At 42.5% G+C, this 13,258-nt stretch overlaps 1 protein-coding gene across 1 annotated transcript; it reads left to right on the top strand.

Annotated features, from left to right (window-relative positions):
• Positions 1–1,439: 1,439 nt before the first annotated feature.
• dnttip2 (deoxynucleotidyltransferase, terminal, interacting protein 2) lies at positions 1,440–10,148 on the top strand. Its single transcript, XM_079506806.1, has 7 exons — positions 1,440–1,655; positions 3,821–6,327; positions 6,750–6,888; positions 7,124–7,219; positions 8,549–8,713; positions 9,375–9,484; positions 9,685–10,148. Exons 1-7 carry the CDS (start codon positions 1,587–1,589, stop codon positions 9,779–9,781), a joined length of 3,183 nt encoding a protein of 1,060 aa, XP_079362932.1. The 5' UTR covers positions 1,440–1,586; the 3' UTR covers positions 9,782–10,148.
• Positions 10,149–13,258: the final 3,110 nt, after the last annotated feature.

Below are 13,258 nucleotides of genomic sequence, written 5' to 3'. Positions count from 1 at the left end.
TTCATGACCAGTGCTTTCACAGGCTGACCACTCACCACCACTGTTTGTGGTTGTTGTAATGACAGAGATCTGGGTAGCTAGACTTTTATGTGAAGTTAAGTGCCTCTTTTTCTCTGCTGCTCCTCTTTCTGCTGTATCCGTATGTATCTGGTTTACATCTGGGGATATGATTGGGACTTTGTATAAATTGGAACCACATAAGGAAATCGTGATAAAGATTTTGCTTTTTATATTTTAGTATGCACATGTCCAATTAAGTCTAGTCTTGTGTGGCCAGACTGTTGCCTCCTAGAATTTTCAAATGCTTCTGGTCATTTGGAGATTGTGAAACAGTTGTCTGGCTACGCAAGACTAGAATAAGTCCAGACCTTTTAGGAGAGGTAACATGGCAACCAAATGATTAGATCTGTTATTGTTCTTGCAATATTGTAATGTTTTAACTTTGTTGGCTTGAAACATTTGAGTGGTTTGTGTGACTTAGACCTTATATTGATACCATTTGCATTCCTTATTGGAGACAAAATGGCATGATTCTTATAAAGATATTTATATTTTATGATCCCAGTATATATAAACACTTTAAATTGGTTACAGAGTAAAACAAACCTAAGTATACAATGCATGTGATATGTCATTCTTTAATTGTGAGTGGTGCTAGCCACTCCTATACGCAGCAATGTGTGTATGTCTCTCTCTGTGTATGTATGTCTAAGCACGGAAATACCTTTTTTCCACCACCAAGTGTCACTGTGGCGCAGCCTCACACACATACAGTACAGTACAGCACTCAGGGGCATGGTGTCCACAGTACAGTACAGTACCACTCAGTTCAGACGGGTCCGATTTTCATTTCCTGTGTGTGTGTGTGTGTGTGCGTTTGGTCTGTACAGCATGAATTGGTTTTCAACCAGTGGTCCGGGGACCACCAGTGGTCCTTAAGTATGTTCCAGGTGGTCCTTATATAGGTTGTTGACGGTACATGATCAATTTATTTAAGATTTTCTATTTTTTTGAACATTTTCTAAACGGTTAATTTCACATCAAGGTGCCAATATTATTTCCCTATAGTGCCCACCTATCCTCTGTCCCCTTCTTCTGATTTGTAGAAATGAAAGAACAGGAACTGAATTTATTGAATGCATGACCACTTTTTATAGTATAGCTGGGGACCCCCAAAAATCACCCCCCCTGGCGGCCTGACCCCCGCTCCCGACCCACAGGTTGAGAACCACTGGTTAATCATTGGCCCTTTGATCGTTTAGTCGAGTCTAGCGGCAGTGTTGCCAAGTCCGCCTCGAGTCAAGCACATAGACATATATCATCAAACATTTTGTTTTCAAAGAACCTTGCTTATTTCCGACTCCTCACCGTACCGACTCCTCGCCGCCGTCACTGGACCCCTCATCTAAATGTATTTTGTGCCAGGGACGCCAATGTCAAGATCTGTGTATTTAAAATGTTTCAGACATGGCCATTTCGTAGACCTATGTCTTGCTTGTTTCTCGCATAATGTGGCAACACATTCTAAAGCATCCTTGGAGTGATCGCTTCCCGGAAGCGAGCTATGCGGCTGCAGCTGTAGCAAGATGGTAGCCACCAGGAGAGGAACCCGCGTGTACTACACAGACACTAAAACATCATCCGATGAAACTCCGGTGAGTTGTACGAAGTGAAAAGTTTGAAAAAGCATTAAAGTGAATCCATTATGTAAGGCAAGTTAACGGCATCATAGCGCGTGTACGTTTTTAGACTGTTATTCTAGCTAATCTACTCACGTGGCTAGAGTGCTGCTACTGTAAGTAAAGTGCCCGTGTCTAATAACCTGTCCCAATAGTTTATAAACAACGTAGTGTCCTAATGGTGTATTTGTAAATAAACGCCCTGTCTCAAAATGTAAACGTGCATCAATGTTAACTTATATCACATGTTTATACAGTAGCTGCTATTTGCAGGCTTGAGTGACGTGCGACTGCACACACCAGTGCAGTGATTCTCAAACACTTGCATGCCCATGTATATACATCGAGCTTGTAGATCTCCATTTTATAAAGTATAAAATAGGGTTTTATGTTTAAACTGTTCATAGTTGAATGGGAACCCCCTCGAGGACCCCTGAGAGTCCATGGTCCCACTCCCACTTTGAGAACAACTGGCACACACATTTTGTTAACCAGTCATTTTTGTATTCACTTATTGACTACCAGTAAGGCAATAACTGCTACATACTTAGCCTAGAAACCAGATGAATCTGCCAGGCAGCTGGTAAAAGCCCTCTGCATATTAGTCTGGCCATGCTAGGCGACCGTCACTCTCAGTTATCATTTTAATAGATAAGAAGGAACAGGGAGCAGTTTTGTATGGTTTCACTGGGCCATGAGACAGAACCTGAAAGAGTGTGTTTCTTTCTTTTCTTTAACCTTTATTTATTCAGGGAAGTCGGTTGAGAGCAAGCTCTCTTTTCAATAACGCCCTGATTTATACAGTACACATAACATACAATATAAACACAAATACATTACAGGATAAGAAACAATTCAGAGTGAACAAGTACAGCTATATCTCAAATGGATCCTTACATGTCTTTTAAAACGTTCAAGTGAAATCAAGTTGTTCAGTTTTAAGATTGGTTGTAGATTGTTCCACATGTGAGGTGCATAGTAATGAAAGGCTGTTTTACCCAATTCGGAATTCACAATGGGGACTTCTAACATATGGTAGTTTTAGGAGTGGGTGTGATGTTGGCCAGTTTTGGGATGTAATAGGCTGCTAAGATATGTAGGCATTTCTTTAAGTAAGGCTTTGTAGATAAAAACAGTGCAGTGCTGTTCTCGTCTCTTAGCCAATGAAGGCCAACCAACCTTTTCATACAACCTACAGTGATGGGTGAGGAACCCATCCAGTTATAAACCGGAGGACTGAGTGGTAGATTGTGTCGAGTGGTGTTAGTGACGACGGAGCTGCATGCATAATATCACCATAGTTGATAACTGATAAAATTGTACTTTGAATCAGCTGCTTCCTATTGTTTGAATTAAAGCAAGCTTTGATTCGATAGAGGAATGCTAGTTTTGGTTTCAGTTTAGTGATGAGTTGTGAAATGTGGGTTTTAAATGATAGTTTTTCGTCTATCCAAATGCCCAGATATTTATAGTTTGAGACTCTTTCAATAGGAGTCCCTTCTCTAGTTATGTTAAAAATTGTTTGAGTGGCATTTGGTTTTCTAGAGAAGACCATGAATTTTGTTTCCCCAGGGTTTAAAATCAGTTTGAGATTAGTGAGGGCCTGTTGAATTTTGTGAAAATCTGTTTGTAGGTTTTGAAAAGCTAGATCAACTGAGGGGGCGACTGAATAGATGACGGTGTCGTCCGCGTACAGATGTACTGCACTATTTGTAACTCCACTGCTAAAATCATTTATAAAAAGTGTGAATAGAATCGGGGCTAGGATCGATCCTTGAGGTACCCCCTTGCTGATATTTAAAAACGTCAGCTATAACCGCTTGAGATCTTTCAGAAAGATAGCTTTTAAACCAGTATCACACTGAAAGCATGGGAGTTTAGCAACCCTGGAAATGCTTCACGCTATGTTGGCATTTCCTTTGGAATGACCTGCCTGAAGGTATCAGGAATTCAGGATGGCAAATTGTTCTTTTTAATCGTGTCTTAATACACATTTTAATAGACTTGCATTAACTACCCGATTAGTCTTTTTTGTGGTCTAATTTTGATGCTGTGAATCTTTGTTTTAAAGAAGTGCTATATGAATGTAATTTATTATTATTACTATCATTATTGTTTACTTTGCTTAATCTATCACCCAGGCCACTCCATCTACTGGTCGGAGAACCAGGGGGACTGCAAAAAAAGAAGAGACTTGTGCCCAGGTGGTCCAGGAAGAAGAGATGACCCCTAAGGGCGATGAAGAAGGCCCAGTATCTCCCAAGACCCCAAGCTGCTCCGGGTTAAAGAGATGCAGCAGGGCTGCCAGACTCCACAGTCCAGAGCAGCCATCCACCCCTGTGGGCTCCACCCACGACGAGGCAGATGTGTCTGATCTAGAGTCCTGCTGCTCAGCTGTGTCTGACATGGAACTGCCAATCACACAAACACAGCGGAAGAAGAGACAGATCCGCTCAGCAAGTCAGGATGAGGTATCTGAGGCAGAATCACACACCTCAGCAGTGTCCGAATTGAAAGGCTGTGTGAGCACCCGTAGGAGCACAAGAAAGAAGAACATTCCGGAAGATGAAGCTAGCATTGAGTTGGAAGCAGAATCTCAGAGAGTCACCAGAAGCCAGAGGAAGAGTACTCGCTCCAGGGCATTGGCTATTCAGCGGACTGATGATTCGGAACTGTCAGATGCTGACAGCTGTAGTCTCTTGGAAGTGGAGGGTTCTACTTCCACCACAGGCAGAGCTACTAGGTCCAAACGGCGTGGGGCCGCCACACAGCCCATTCCAATGCACCTGGACGACGTATCCGAGGGTTCTCAGTCCCCAGGGCGAAGTGGCCGAAGAACCACAGCTATAAGAGGGAAGACGGCAGAATCTGTTGTCGATACAGAGTCTCAGTCCTGTGATTCTGATGGGTTCAAATCTGGACCCACTTTGACACCTCAGAGAAGAAGAACCAGAGCTATAAGAGGGGAGACGGCAGCACCTGTCACTACGGAGTCTCAGTCCTGTGATTCTGAAGGGTTCGAGTCTGGACCCAGTATGACTCCTCAGAAAAGAACCAGCCAGCGCAAAGTCGGAGCCAAAACCACTGGTCCCACAGCTGTGGAGTCAGACTCTGACCTCACTGACCTGCCACTAGGCAGCCCCTGCTCCTCACAAGGCAAAGAGACACCCTCCAGTAGCCGGACAAGTTCTGGAAACGGCACTAGACTATCAACTAGGCTATCAGCCAAAGCTTTCAGTGTGGTTCTTGGACCAAGAATTGAATTAAAAGAAGGAAAAATTGAATTAAAAGAAGGAAAACTATCTGAACATGAGGAGGAGCCAGAGGCAATGACGCCCCTGGATCTCAGCTACCCGGCTGGTGAGGTTACTGTGACCAATCCAGCTGAAGGGGAGGAGAGTGCATTGAATGAGTCCAGGTTTGACAATACAGTCATTGCTGACCCAGATTGCACAGTGGTGGAAGACCACACTATGATCCTAGAAGAATCCCTGCAGGAGAAAACTGAAGAGGTGACACATTCTGACCCCACATCCAATGATGTTGCACCAGAGGTGATTGAGGTTGGACATCCTGGGTGTGTGACCATGACTGCGGATGTGGAATTGAGTGAATCTCATATTATTAGTGAATTACCCTCTGCTGTTCTAGCAGAAGAACATACAGACACGGCAGAGGCTGAAAAGGGAGTTGCTATTATGCCTGTGGAAGATGAGGAGACAAGTACCACAGAAGATTCTGTTGCTGTCTGTTCATTAACAGCATCAGATGCTCACACTGATGAAGTGTCGGAGGCTACTGAGCTTGCAGTGTCTGTCGGGAACCAGGAGATGGAGCTGTCTGCTAAGGATAAGGATAGAGACAACTCTGAGATGGCAGTGATGCAGGAAATGGTGCCATCAACTGAGACGGTAGATTTCCCCACTTGCCAATCATTTACTGTAACATGTGAAATGGCTGATACTTCTGAAGTCACAGAAGAGGCTAAAGAGAATGACGAAGCCATGGAAGTAGATGAAGTGAGCAACCACACAGATGTCCACCCAACACAGCCAGAGAGCCTGGAAGATGAACCTTCAAATGTGGATGTGGTTGGGGACAAACTGCCTGAGGACAATGTGGAGACTAGTACAACAACTCAACAGGCTGTTAGCCTAAGTGAAGCACATCTCCCCTCAGAGCCCAATCAGGCCTTAGCCGAGTCCATTCATGTGACCTCTCAAGTGGAGAGTGTAACACTGGAGCCAGCCTCTGAACAGGAACCCACACCCTTAGTTGTTGTACAGAAGAAGGGGAAAATAAGCCTGTTGGAGAGTAGCGGGGATGAGGAAGAGGATGATGAGGATTCTTTAGAAGAGGGGAAAGGCTCTGGAGATGAGGAAGAGGAGGATGCTGTATGTTCTGGAGATGAAGAAAAAGAGGCTGAAGAGCGAGCAGGACCATCCAAGAAGACTGGGAGTGTTTCGGAGGCAGTTGATGGATTGTTTATGATTGACACAAGGACTGGTCAAGAGGTCGATGAACAGTACTACAAAGATGAGGGCGAGGGGGCTGAAAAGGAGGAGAACATTGATGAAGAGTTTGTGGATGAAGGAGATGATGATGATGAAGATTCAGTCCTCTTCTTCAGTAAAAATGCTGCTCAGGTGTAAGTATGCATTGGGTGCCTGCTTCACACACTTGTCTTGATATTATGCACACCTACACAATTGTATGGTACGCATAATCGGTTCCACTAGGCTTAGCCCTAGAATATTATGGCCCAGTTCTTTATATACATTTCTTCAGGGAAGATGTCTCCGAGTCTGAAAGCAGGACAAATTATTTGCTCTGTAAGCTCCCATTGTGTCAGTAACCCTAATTCAGAGGAATGCAAATCCCTTTTTTTCCTTTCAGTGTTATGAATCTTTATTAGACCGATATTGTGTCAGGCACATAGCGATAATATACCCTGAATCCTCATACACATCTTCATTTAGATTATATTTAGTATCTATAATGCATACGTGATAAATGAGACATGACTACATCTCCTGAGGTATTCTCTCGCTGTGTGCCAATTTGTTTCAGGAAAGAGTTGTCCAGTCGTATTGACCCGGGCATCAGAGTGAAGGAGCTTGGGGGATTATACATCAATTTTGATGGCAGCAAATCAAAACCTGTCTCCAGCTCGCTGAAAAAACTGAAGGAACAGAAGATCCAAGACGAGGTAAATAACTTTTATTGATTTTCCCCTTTTGAAGGTGATCTATGGTGCAGAATAAGTAATGAATTTTATAGTTATGCAAGTCTGGGTAAATTCAATAACCCCCCGAGATGGTGTTTTTCATGCAGTTTGCCTCCAATCCTTTTTTTACTTTGGTTCAGTATCTCTGAGTTGGTGTGCTGCAGTGCTTCAATCTTAAGCCTACATCTTGTGATGCCGTTTCCCCTCCTATCCGCAGGTGATGAAGAAGAGTGTGATTGGTCCAGACTTCGAAAAGAAGGATTCAGTGCCTCCATACAGTGAATCCAAACAGGCCGCTAAATTGAAACGCAAAGTAAGTTGTCAAAATGAGAGCTGAGCTTGGCTAAAAGATGGCTCTCATGCTATTTTCTCATCAAAGGTAGTGTACTATAAGTCACTACCTTTGAGAAAAAACAAAGCTCTATATTCTGATAGTAATTATTGCTATAGAGTTTTCATTAATGGGGTTCTCCCTGTCTCTCCATCAGTCTCTAATTAACAAGAAATACAGGGTTTTCAAGGTGGATTGACAATTTCATCAAATCATTAGAAGCTTAAATTATATACTGTAGTTTGTCTTCTCTGTGTCATCACGTCTAATTTAAATAGCTTACTCTGTATGATGTATGTGTTCTCTCCTGATTGGATAAAAAAAAATGCAATTCATTAAACCTGGTATCCTGACCTGAAAATGTACTGTGTGTACTAAAGAGCTGCAGGGCCGGGGAAGGGAGGCCCCTGTAACTGTGAACACACTAGGACTATAGCAAGGATTACTGTCAGAATATACTATTATATCTATTTAACACTTAATTTAACAAACATGTTGTGTCATTATATATGTGAGGGATAATGTATGGTCATTGTTAATAGATAAATCACCGACAGACTGATTAACCACCGACGTGAAGCAGCGGTGGTTAATCAGCCTGAAGGCCGCTTATTACACGGCTACTTTAATACATACATTAATACATTGACCCAAAACACAACAAAACTAGGTATTTCCTTGCTTGGTAATGAAAGTATTCCATAAGTTGGCAGGCGTCTGCCCAGCTGCAGCACAGTCGGAAAACAAGGAAGTGAGTTGATCAAATAGAATCCATTTTTCGGGTACTGCATTGTCTATTCCTCGCTCAAATGTTTTCAAAAACATTTTTGAGAGCAATGTTTAGCTGTGTGTGTGTGTGTGTGTGTGTGTGTGTGTGTGTTTGTGTTTACATGGCTGTCATGCTGGAAATAGCAGTAAATCTGTGGGGCACAGCAGGTGCTCCGAGGGTTTGATTAGGCATCGGTCTGTTATAGAGCGGAGCAGTCATTATCCAGAAATAACAGACCGCTGAATTTGGCAATTGATAAATCGGAATCAAGCATTCAACCAAGCCGTGTAATAATGGAAAATATTTTGCCATAGAAAACCATTGCCATAAACGTAACTTCATGGTTTCTTTTAGTTTGGGACTTCTTGGCCTCTCTATCTATAATGACATCTCTTGAGTAAACTAATGTTTAAATGCGAGGAAAGGTTAAAATATCTTGACACAAACCAGACTAGTATTGATGGGTTATATTTGGCAAAAGCTGGCTTTACGGTACAAAAGAAGAAAAATACAAGTTTCTATGTCCCTTTTGTCTTCCCTAGACGGAGAGGGAGAAGACCTCAGGGGATGGTTGGTTCAACATGAAGGCCCCTGAGCTGACTCAAGAGCTGAAAGGAGACCTCAAGGTCCTGAAGATGAGAGGCGCCATGGACCCCAAGAGGTTCTACAAGAAGAATGACAGAGATGGCTTCCCCAAGTACTTCCAGGTCAGTGAATTGTGCTGTCTTCTTGGCCATTATTCTATTCAAAATCTTTTTTTATATTATAAATAATTATAAAACATCACACTCGTTTGAAGTGAAGGGCGCTCCTATCATCATACATAATCACATTCTGGCCCATCACTTTTGGCATCGTCACTTTTCTGTCCTCACTTTTGAAGCCCTAAGCCAATCAAATCATCGCTATGGGGTACACATGCACACACAAAGCTGGGCATAGGAGGTAGCGACCCTCCTCAAAAATGAATCAACTAATCGACTAAATTGATTAGACTGATGAAATACTTGAGCCATATTTTATACTTTGTTGTACAACGGTGTTGTGTAAAAAAAAAAAATAGGCCATCTACAAGATCACGCCGACCTTTGTGGCTATTTTCGGTATTTTTGAAAATCGGTTACTTTATTATTATTTCTAAGTTACTAGGTTAATTAACTGATACACCATTATCAGTGACTCTGTGATGCTTGACCGCTCCTAATTGACCATAGTCACATGGCTGCCATTTTTCTCTTCATATGATGTAAGAGGAAAGTAGCTGCTGTGTGAATGGCGTCAACCCACCAAGCTGAATGTGGTCACTCACTGTGTGTGTGTGTGTGTGTGTGTGTGTGTGTGTGTGTGTGTGTGTGTGGTCTGGTGTAGATGGCAACCGTGGTGGACAACCCAGTGGACTTCTATCATTCCCGCCTTCCCAAGAAGGAGAGGAAAAGAACCATGGTGGAGGAGCTGCTGGCTGATGCAGAGTTCAGACAGTACGTGTCAGCCTGTTGGTTACAAACATACAAAATAAAAATGGAGACAAAAGTATTACTTGCAAGACAGGGAACAATGAGGCTGGTCTGCATGTTAGTCCAGGCTCTGCCAGGATCTTCTAAGATCTTTTCAAAGAAAGGGAAGCTACAGATAGTGATTTTCTTGTAACCACGCAAACGTTTTCTTTCACTCTTTCCAGAAATAACAAGAAGAGGTACCAGCAGGTAATAGCAGAAAAAGCAGCACTGTCAGCCGGCAGTAGGAAGAAGAGGAAGGGAAAATTCCACAAGAAGTGATCTGTGGTGTGGAGTCATTTGTGCCAACACTGCAAACACAGAGTTGGATAGTCTTTGGACAGATACTTAATTATTGGACATATTGGATATGTTGTTGACAGTACAGTCATGAATCACAATTGTGAGATCCATCAGTATATTGCTGTGATGCTAAATATAAAACAGTTCTGCTGAAATCCTACATGACATTTATTGTGAGACAAAGAATTACAGTACATTATGTCACGTGGATTATGTAACAATAAAATGGATCACATGAGCTTAAAACATTTTAGTTAAAGTATTTAGTTTAAATATATTAAATATATTATTTTGTAATAAACTGTTGATTAAATAAAGGGTTTGCAGCACAAATTATTGGTAACACTTCCTACAGTATGTTAATTTTAATTGTTACCTTATAATTATAATCACTGTTAAAATGCATTACAAGTCACTATACTGTAAGTGCTCATTTGTTGCTCTGAGAAGGGGGAAAAAAATAAATATACAGTGTGTATATATATATTATATACATACACACATACACACTATACAGTATCTCACAAAAGTGAGTACACCCCTCGCATTTCTGCAAAAATAAATTATCTCATGTGACAACACTGAAGTTGGTAGTACAGTAGTCGGTGTACAGCTTGGATATCTGTAGGTTTTATATTCTCAAAATAACCAAAAACGCAGCCATTAATTCCAAACTGCTGGCAACAAAAGTGAGCACCCTTAAGTGAAAATGTCCAAATTGGGCCCAAGTGTCAATATTTTGTGGCCACCATTACTTTCCAGCACTGCCGGCTTCACCCTCCTATGAGTTCACCAGAGCTTCACAGGTTGCCACTGGAATCATCTCCCACTCCTCCATGATGGCATCACGGAGCTGGTGGATGTTAGAGGCCTTACGCTCCTCCACCTACCGTTTGAGCATGCCCCAGAGATGCTCAATAGGGTTTAGGTCTGGAGATATGCTTGGCCAGTCCATCACCTTTACTCTCAGCTTCTTTAGCAAGGCAGTGGTCATCATGGAGTGTTTGGGGTCATTATGTTGTAATACTACCCTGTGGCCCAGTTTCTGAAGGGAGGGGATCATGCTCTGCTTCAGTATGTCACAGTACATGTTGGCATTCATGGTTCCCTCAATGAACTGTAGATTCCCAGTGCCGGCAGCACTCATACAGCCCCAGACCATGACACTCCCACCACCATGATTGACTGTAGGCATTAGGCAAGACTCACTTGTCTTTGTACTCCTCACCTGGCTGCCGCCACACACGCTTGACACCACCTGAACCAAATAATTTTATCTTGGTCTCATCAGACCACAGGACATGGTTCCAGTAATCCGTCTTCAGCAAACTGTTTGCGGCCTTTCTTGTGCATCATCTTTAGAAGAGGCTTCCTTCTGGGACGACAGCCATAGAGACCAATTTGATGCAGTGTGTTGCGTATGGTCTGAGCACTGACAGGCTGAGGGGTGGGGGGACCCCTTCAACTTCTGCAGCAATGCTGGCAGCACTCCTACATATATTTCCCAAAGACAACCTCTGGATATGACGCTGAGCATTATCACCTCCCTTCAGAAACTGGACCGCAGCGCAGGGCAGTATTCCAACATGATAATGACCCCAAACACACCTCCAAGATGACCACTGCAAAAGAAGCTGAGAGTAAAGGTGATGGACTGGCCAAGCATGTCTCTAGACCTAAACCCTATTGAGCAACTCTGGGGCAGGCTGTATCCAAGCTGTACACTGACTACTTTACATTGTATCAAAGTGTCATTTCTTCAGTGTTAATTAATTAAATATTTGCAGAAATGCGAGGGGTGTAGTGTACTCACTTTTGTGAGATTGTGTGTGTGTGTGTGTATATATATATATATACACACACACACACACACACACACACACACACACACACACACACACAGTATATATAAAATAAAACTAACTCCTTTAGTCAACCAAGGTTCATGTTTTAGGTTGTTATTAAAGAAAGTAAAAGATGAGTGTTCATTTTTTTTCATTTGCTGCTTTCTTTCGTTTTAGCAATTTTTTACAGGGGGGCGAGGGCATTTGAACATGGGGCTAAATCTGTATATTTTTACAAAATGTTATAGCTATTTATTTTTGTTGAGTGGTGCAACCACTCAGCAACTTACGGAGCTATGTGTGTGGGTGGCTGGGTGGGTCTGAGAACGAAAACAGCATGGTTGTTTTTCACCACCTGTGCGCAACTTAACGCACACACAAAAACACACACACATATTAACTATATGATGATTTCGGGTGTGCCAGTACAGTGACAGTACAGTAGGCTACAGTACAGTAGGGTACAGTAGATGGACCCCCACACGGTAACTCTGTCATTTCTCAACCGTTTCGGACGTGGGGCGGCTCACCGGAACCGGCCCGGCCCCATGGGCGCATTCCTGGGGGTCTGGATGTTCCGGGGACCCCCCGGGGACTCCCGGAGACCCCCACATGGTAACTCTCCTTTCTCTACCGTTTCGGACGTGGGGCGGCTCGCCGGAACCGGGCCGGCACCCTGGCCGTGGTCCTGTGGGTCTGGAACTTCCGGGGACCCCCACACGGAGTTGCACCACTCACTTCACACAGGTGTGATTTTATATAATTATTATAATTCAGCTTAATGTGGGCAGACATGCTGGAACTTTTTACTTTGAAATGTTTTGTAGTTTCTGAGTTATTTAACTTAAACGCCCAATGCATTCTCAATGGCAATAGCACAAATGTTGGCATGCTATTAGTCCTACATACTTTCACCTAGAAACCCCATTCCAACCTATTTAGGTTCATCTTACGGTGGACATGTTTGCCTGAAAAGGAATCTTTGAAATGTTTCATAGTTTTAGAAATATAGTGCTTTCAAATTTGATACATTTATAATGGGGCTCAATGGCAGCTCTATGGCACGTCAAAAAGTCACTTTCACCTAGAAACTCCATTCACACTTTTTATAATTCAGCTTATTGTGGGCACACATGCTGGAACTTTTTACTTTGAAATGTTTTGTAGTTTCTGAGTTATTTAACTTAAACGCCCAATGCATTCTCAATGGCAATAGCACAAATTTTGGCATGCTATTAGTCCTACATACTTTCACCTAGAAACCCCATTCCAACCTATTTCGGTTCATCTTACGGTGGACATGTTTGCCTGAAAAGGAATCTTTGAAATGTTTCATAGTTTTAGAAATATAGTGCTTTCAAATTTGATACATTTATAATGGGGCTCAATGGCAGCTCTATGGCACGTCAAAAAGTCACTTTCACCTAGAAACTCCATTCACACTTTTTATAATTCAGCTTATTGTGGGCACACATGCTGGAACATTTTACTTTGAAATGTTTTGTAGTTTCTGAGTTATTTAACTTAAACGCCCAATGCATTCTCAATGGCAATAGCACAAATTTTGGCATGCTATTAGTCCTACATACTTTCACCTAGAAACCCCATTCCA

The sequence above is a fragment of the Electrona antarctica genome (genome assembly GCF_951216825.1).
Source record: "Electrona antarctica genome assembly, chromosome: 7".
Lineage (NCBI taxonomy): Eukaryota > Metazoa > Chordata > Actinopteri > Myctophiformes > Myctophidae > Electrona > Electrona antarctica.
The sequence above is the reverse complement of the archived record's forward strand: the minus strand, read 5'-3'. Positions and strand labels throughout refer to the sequence as shown.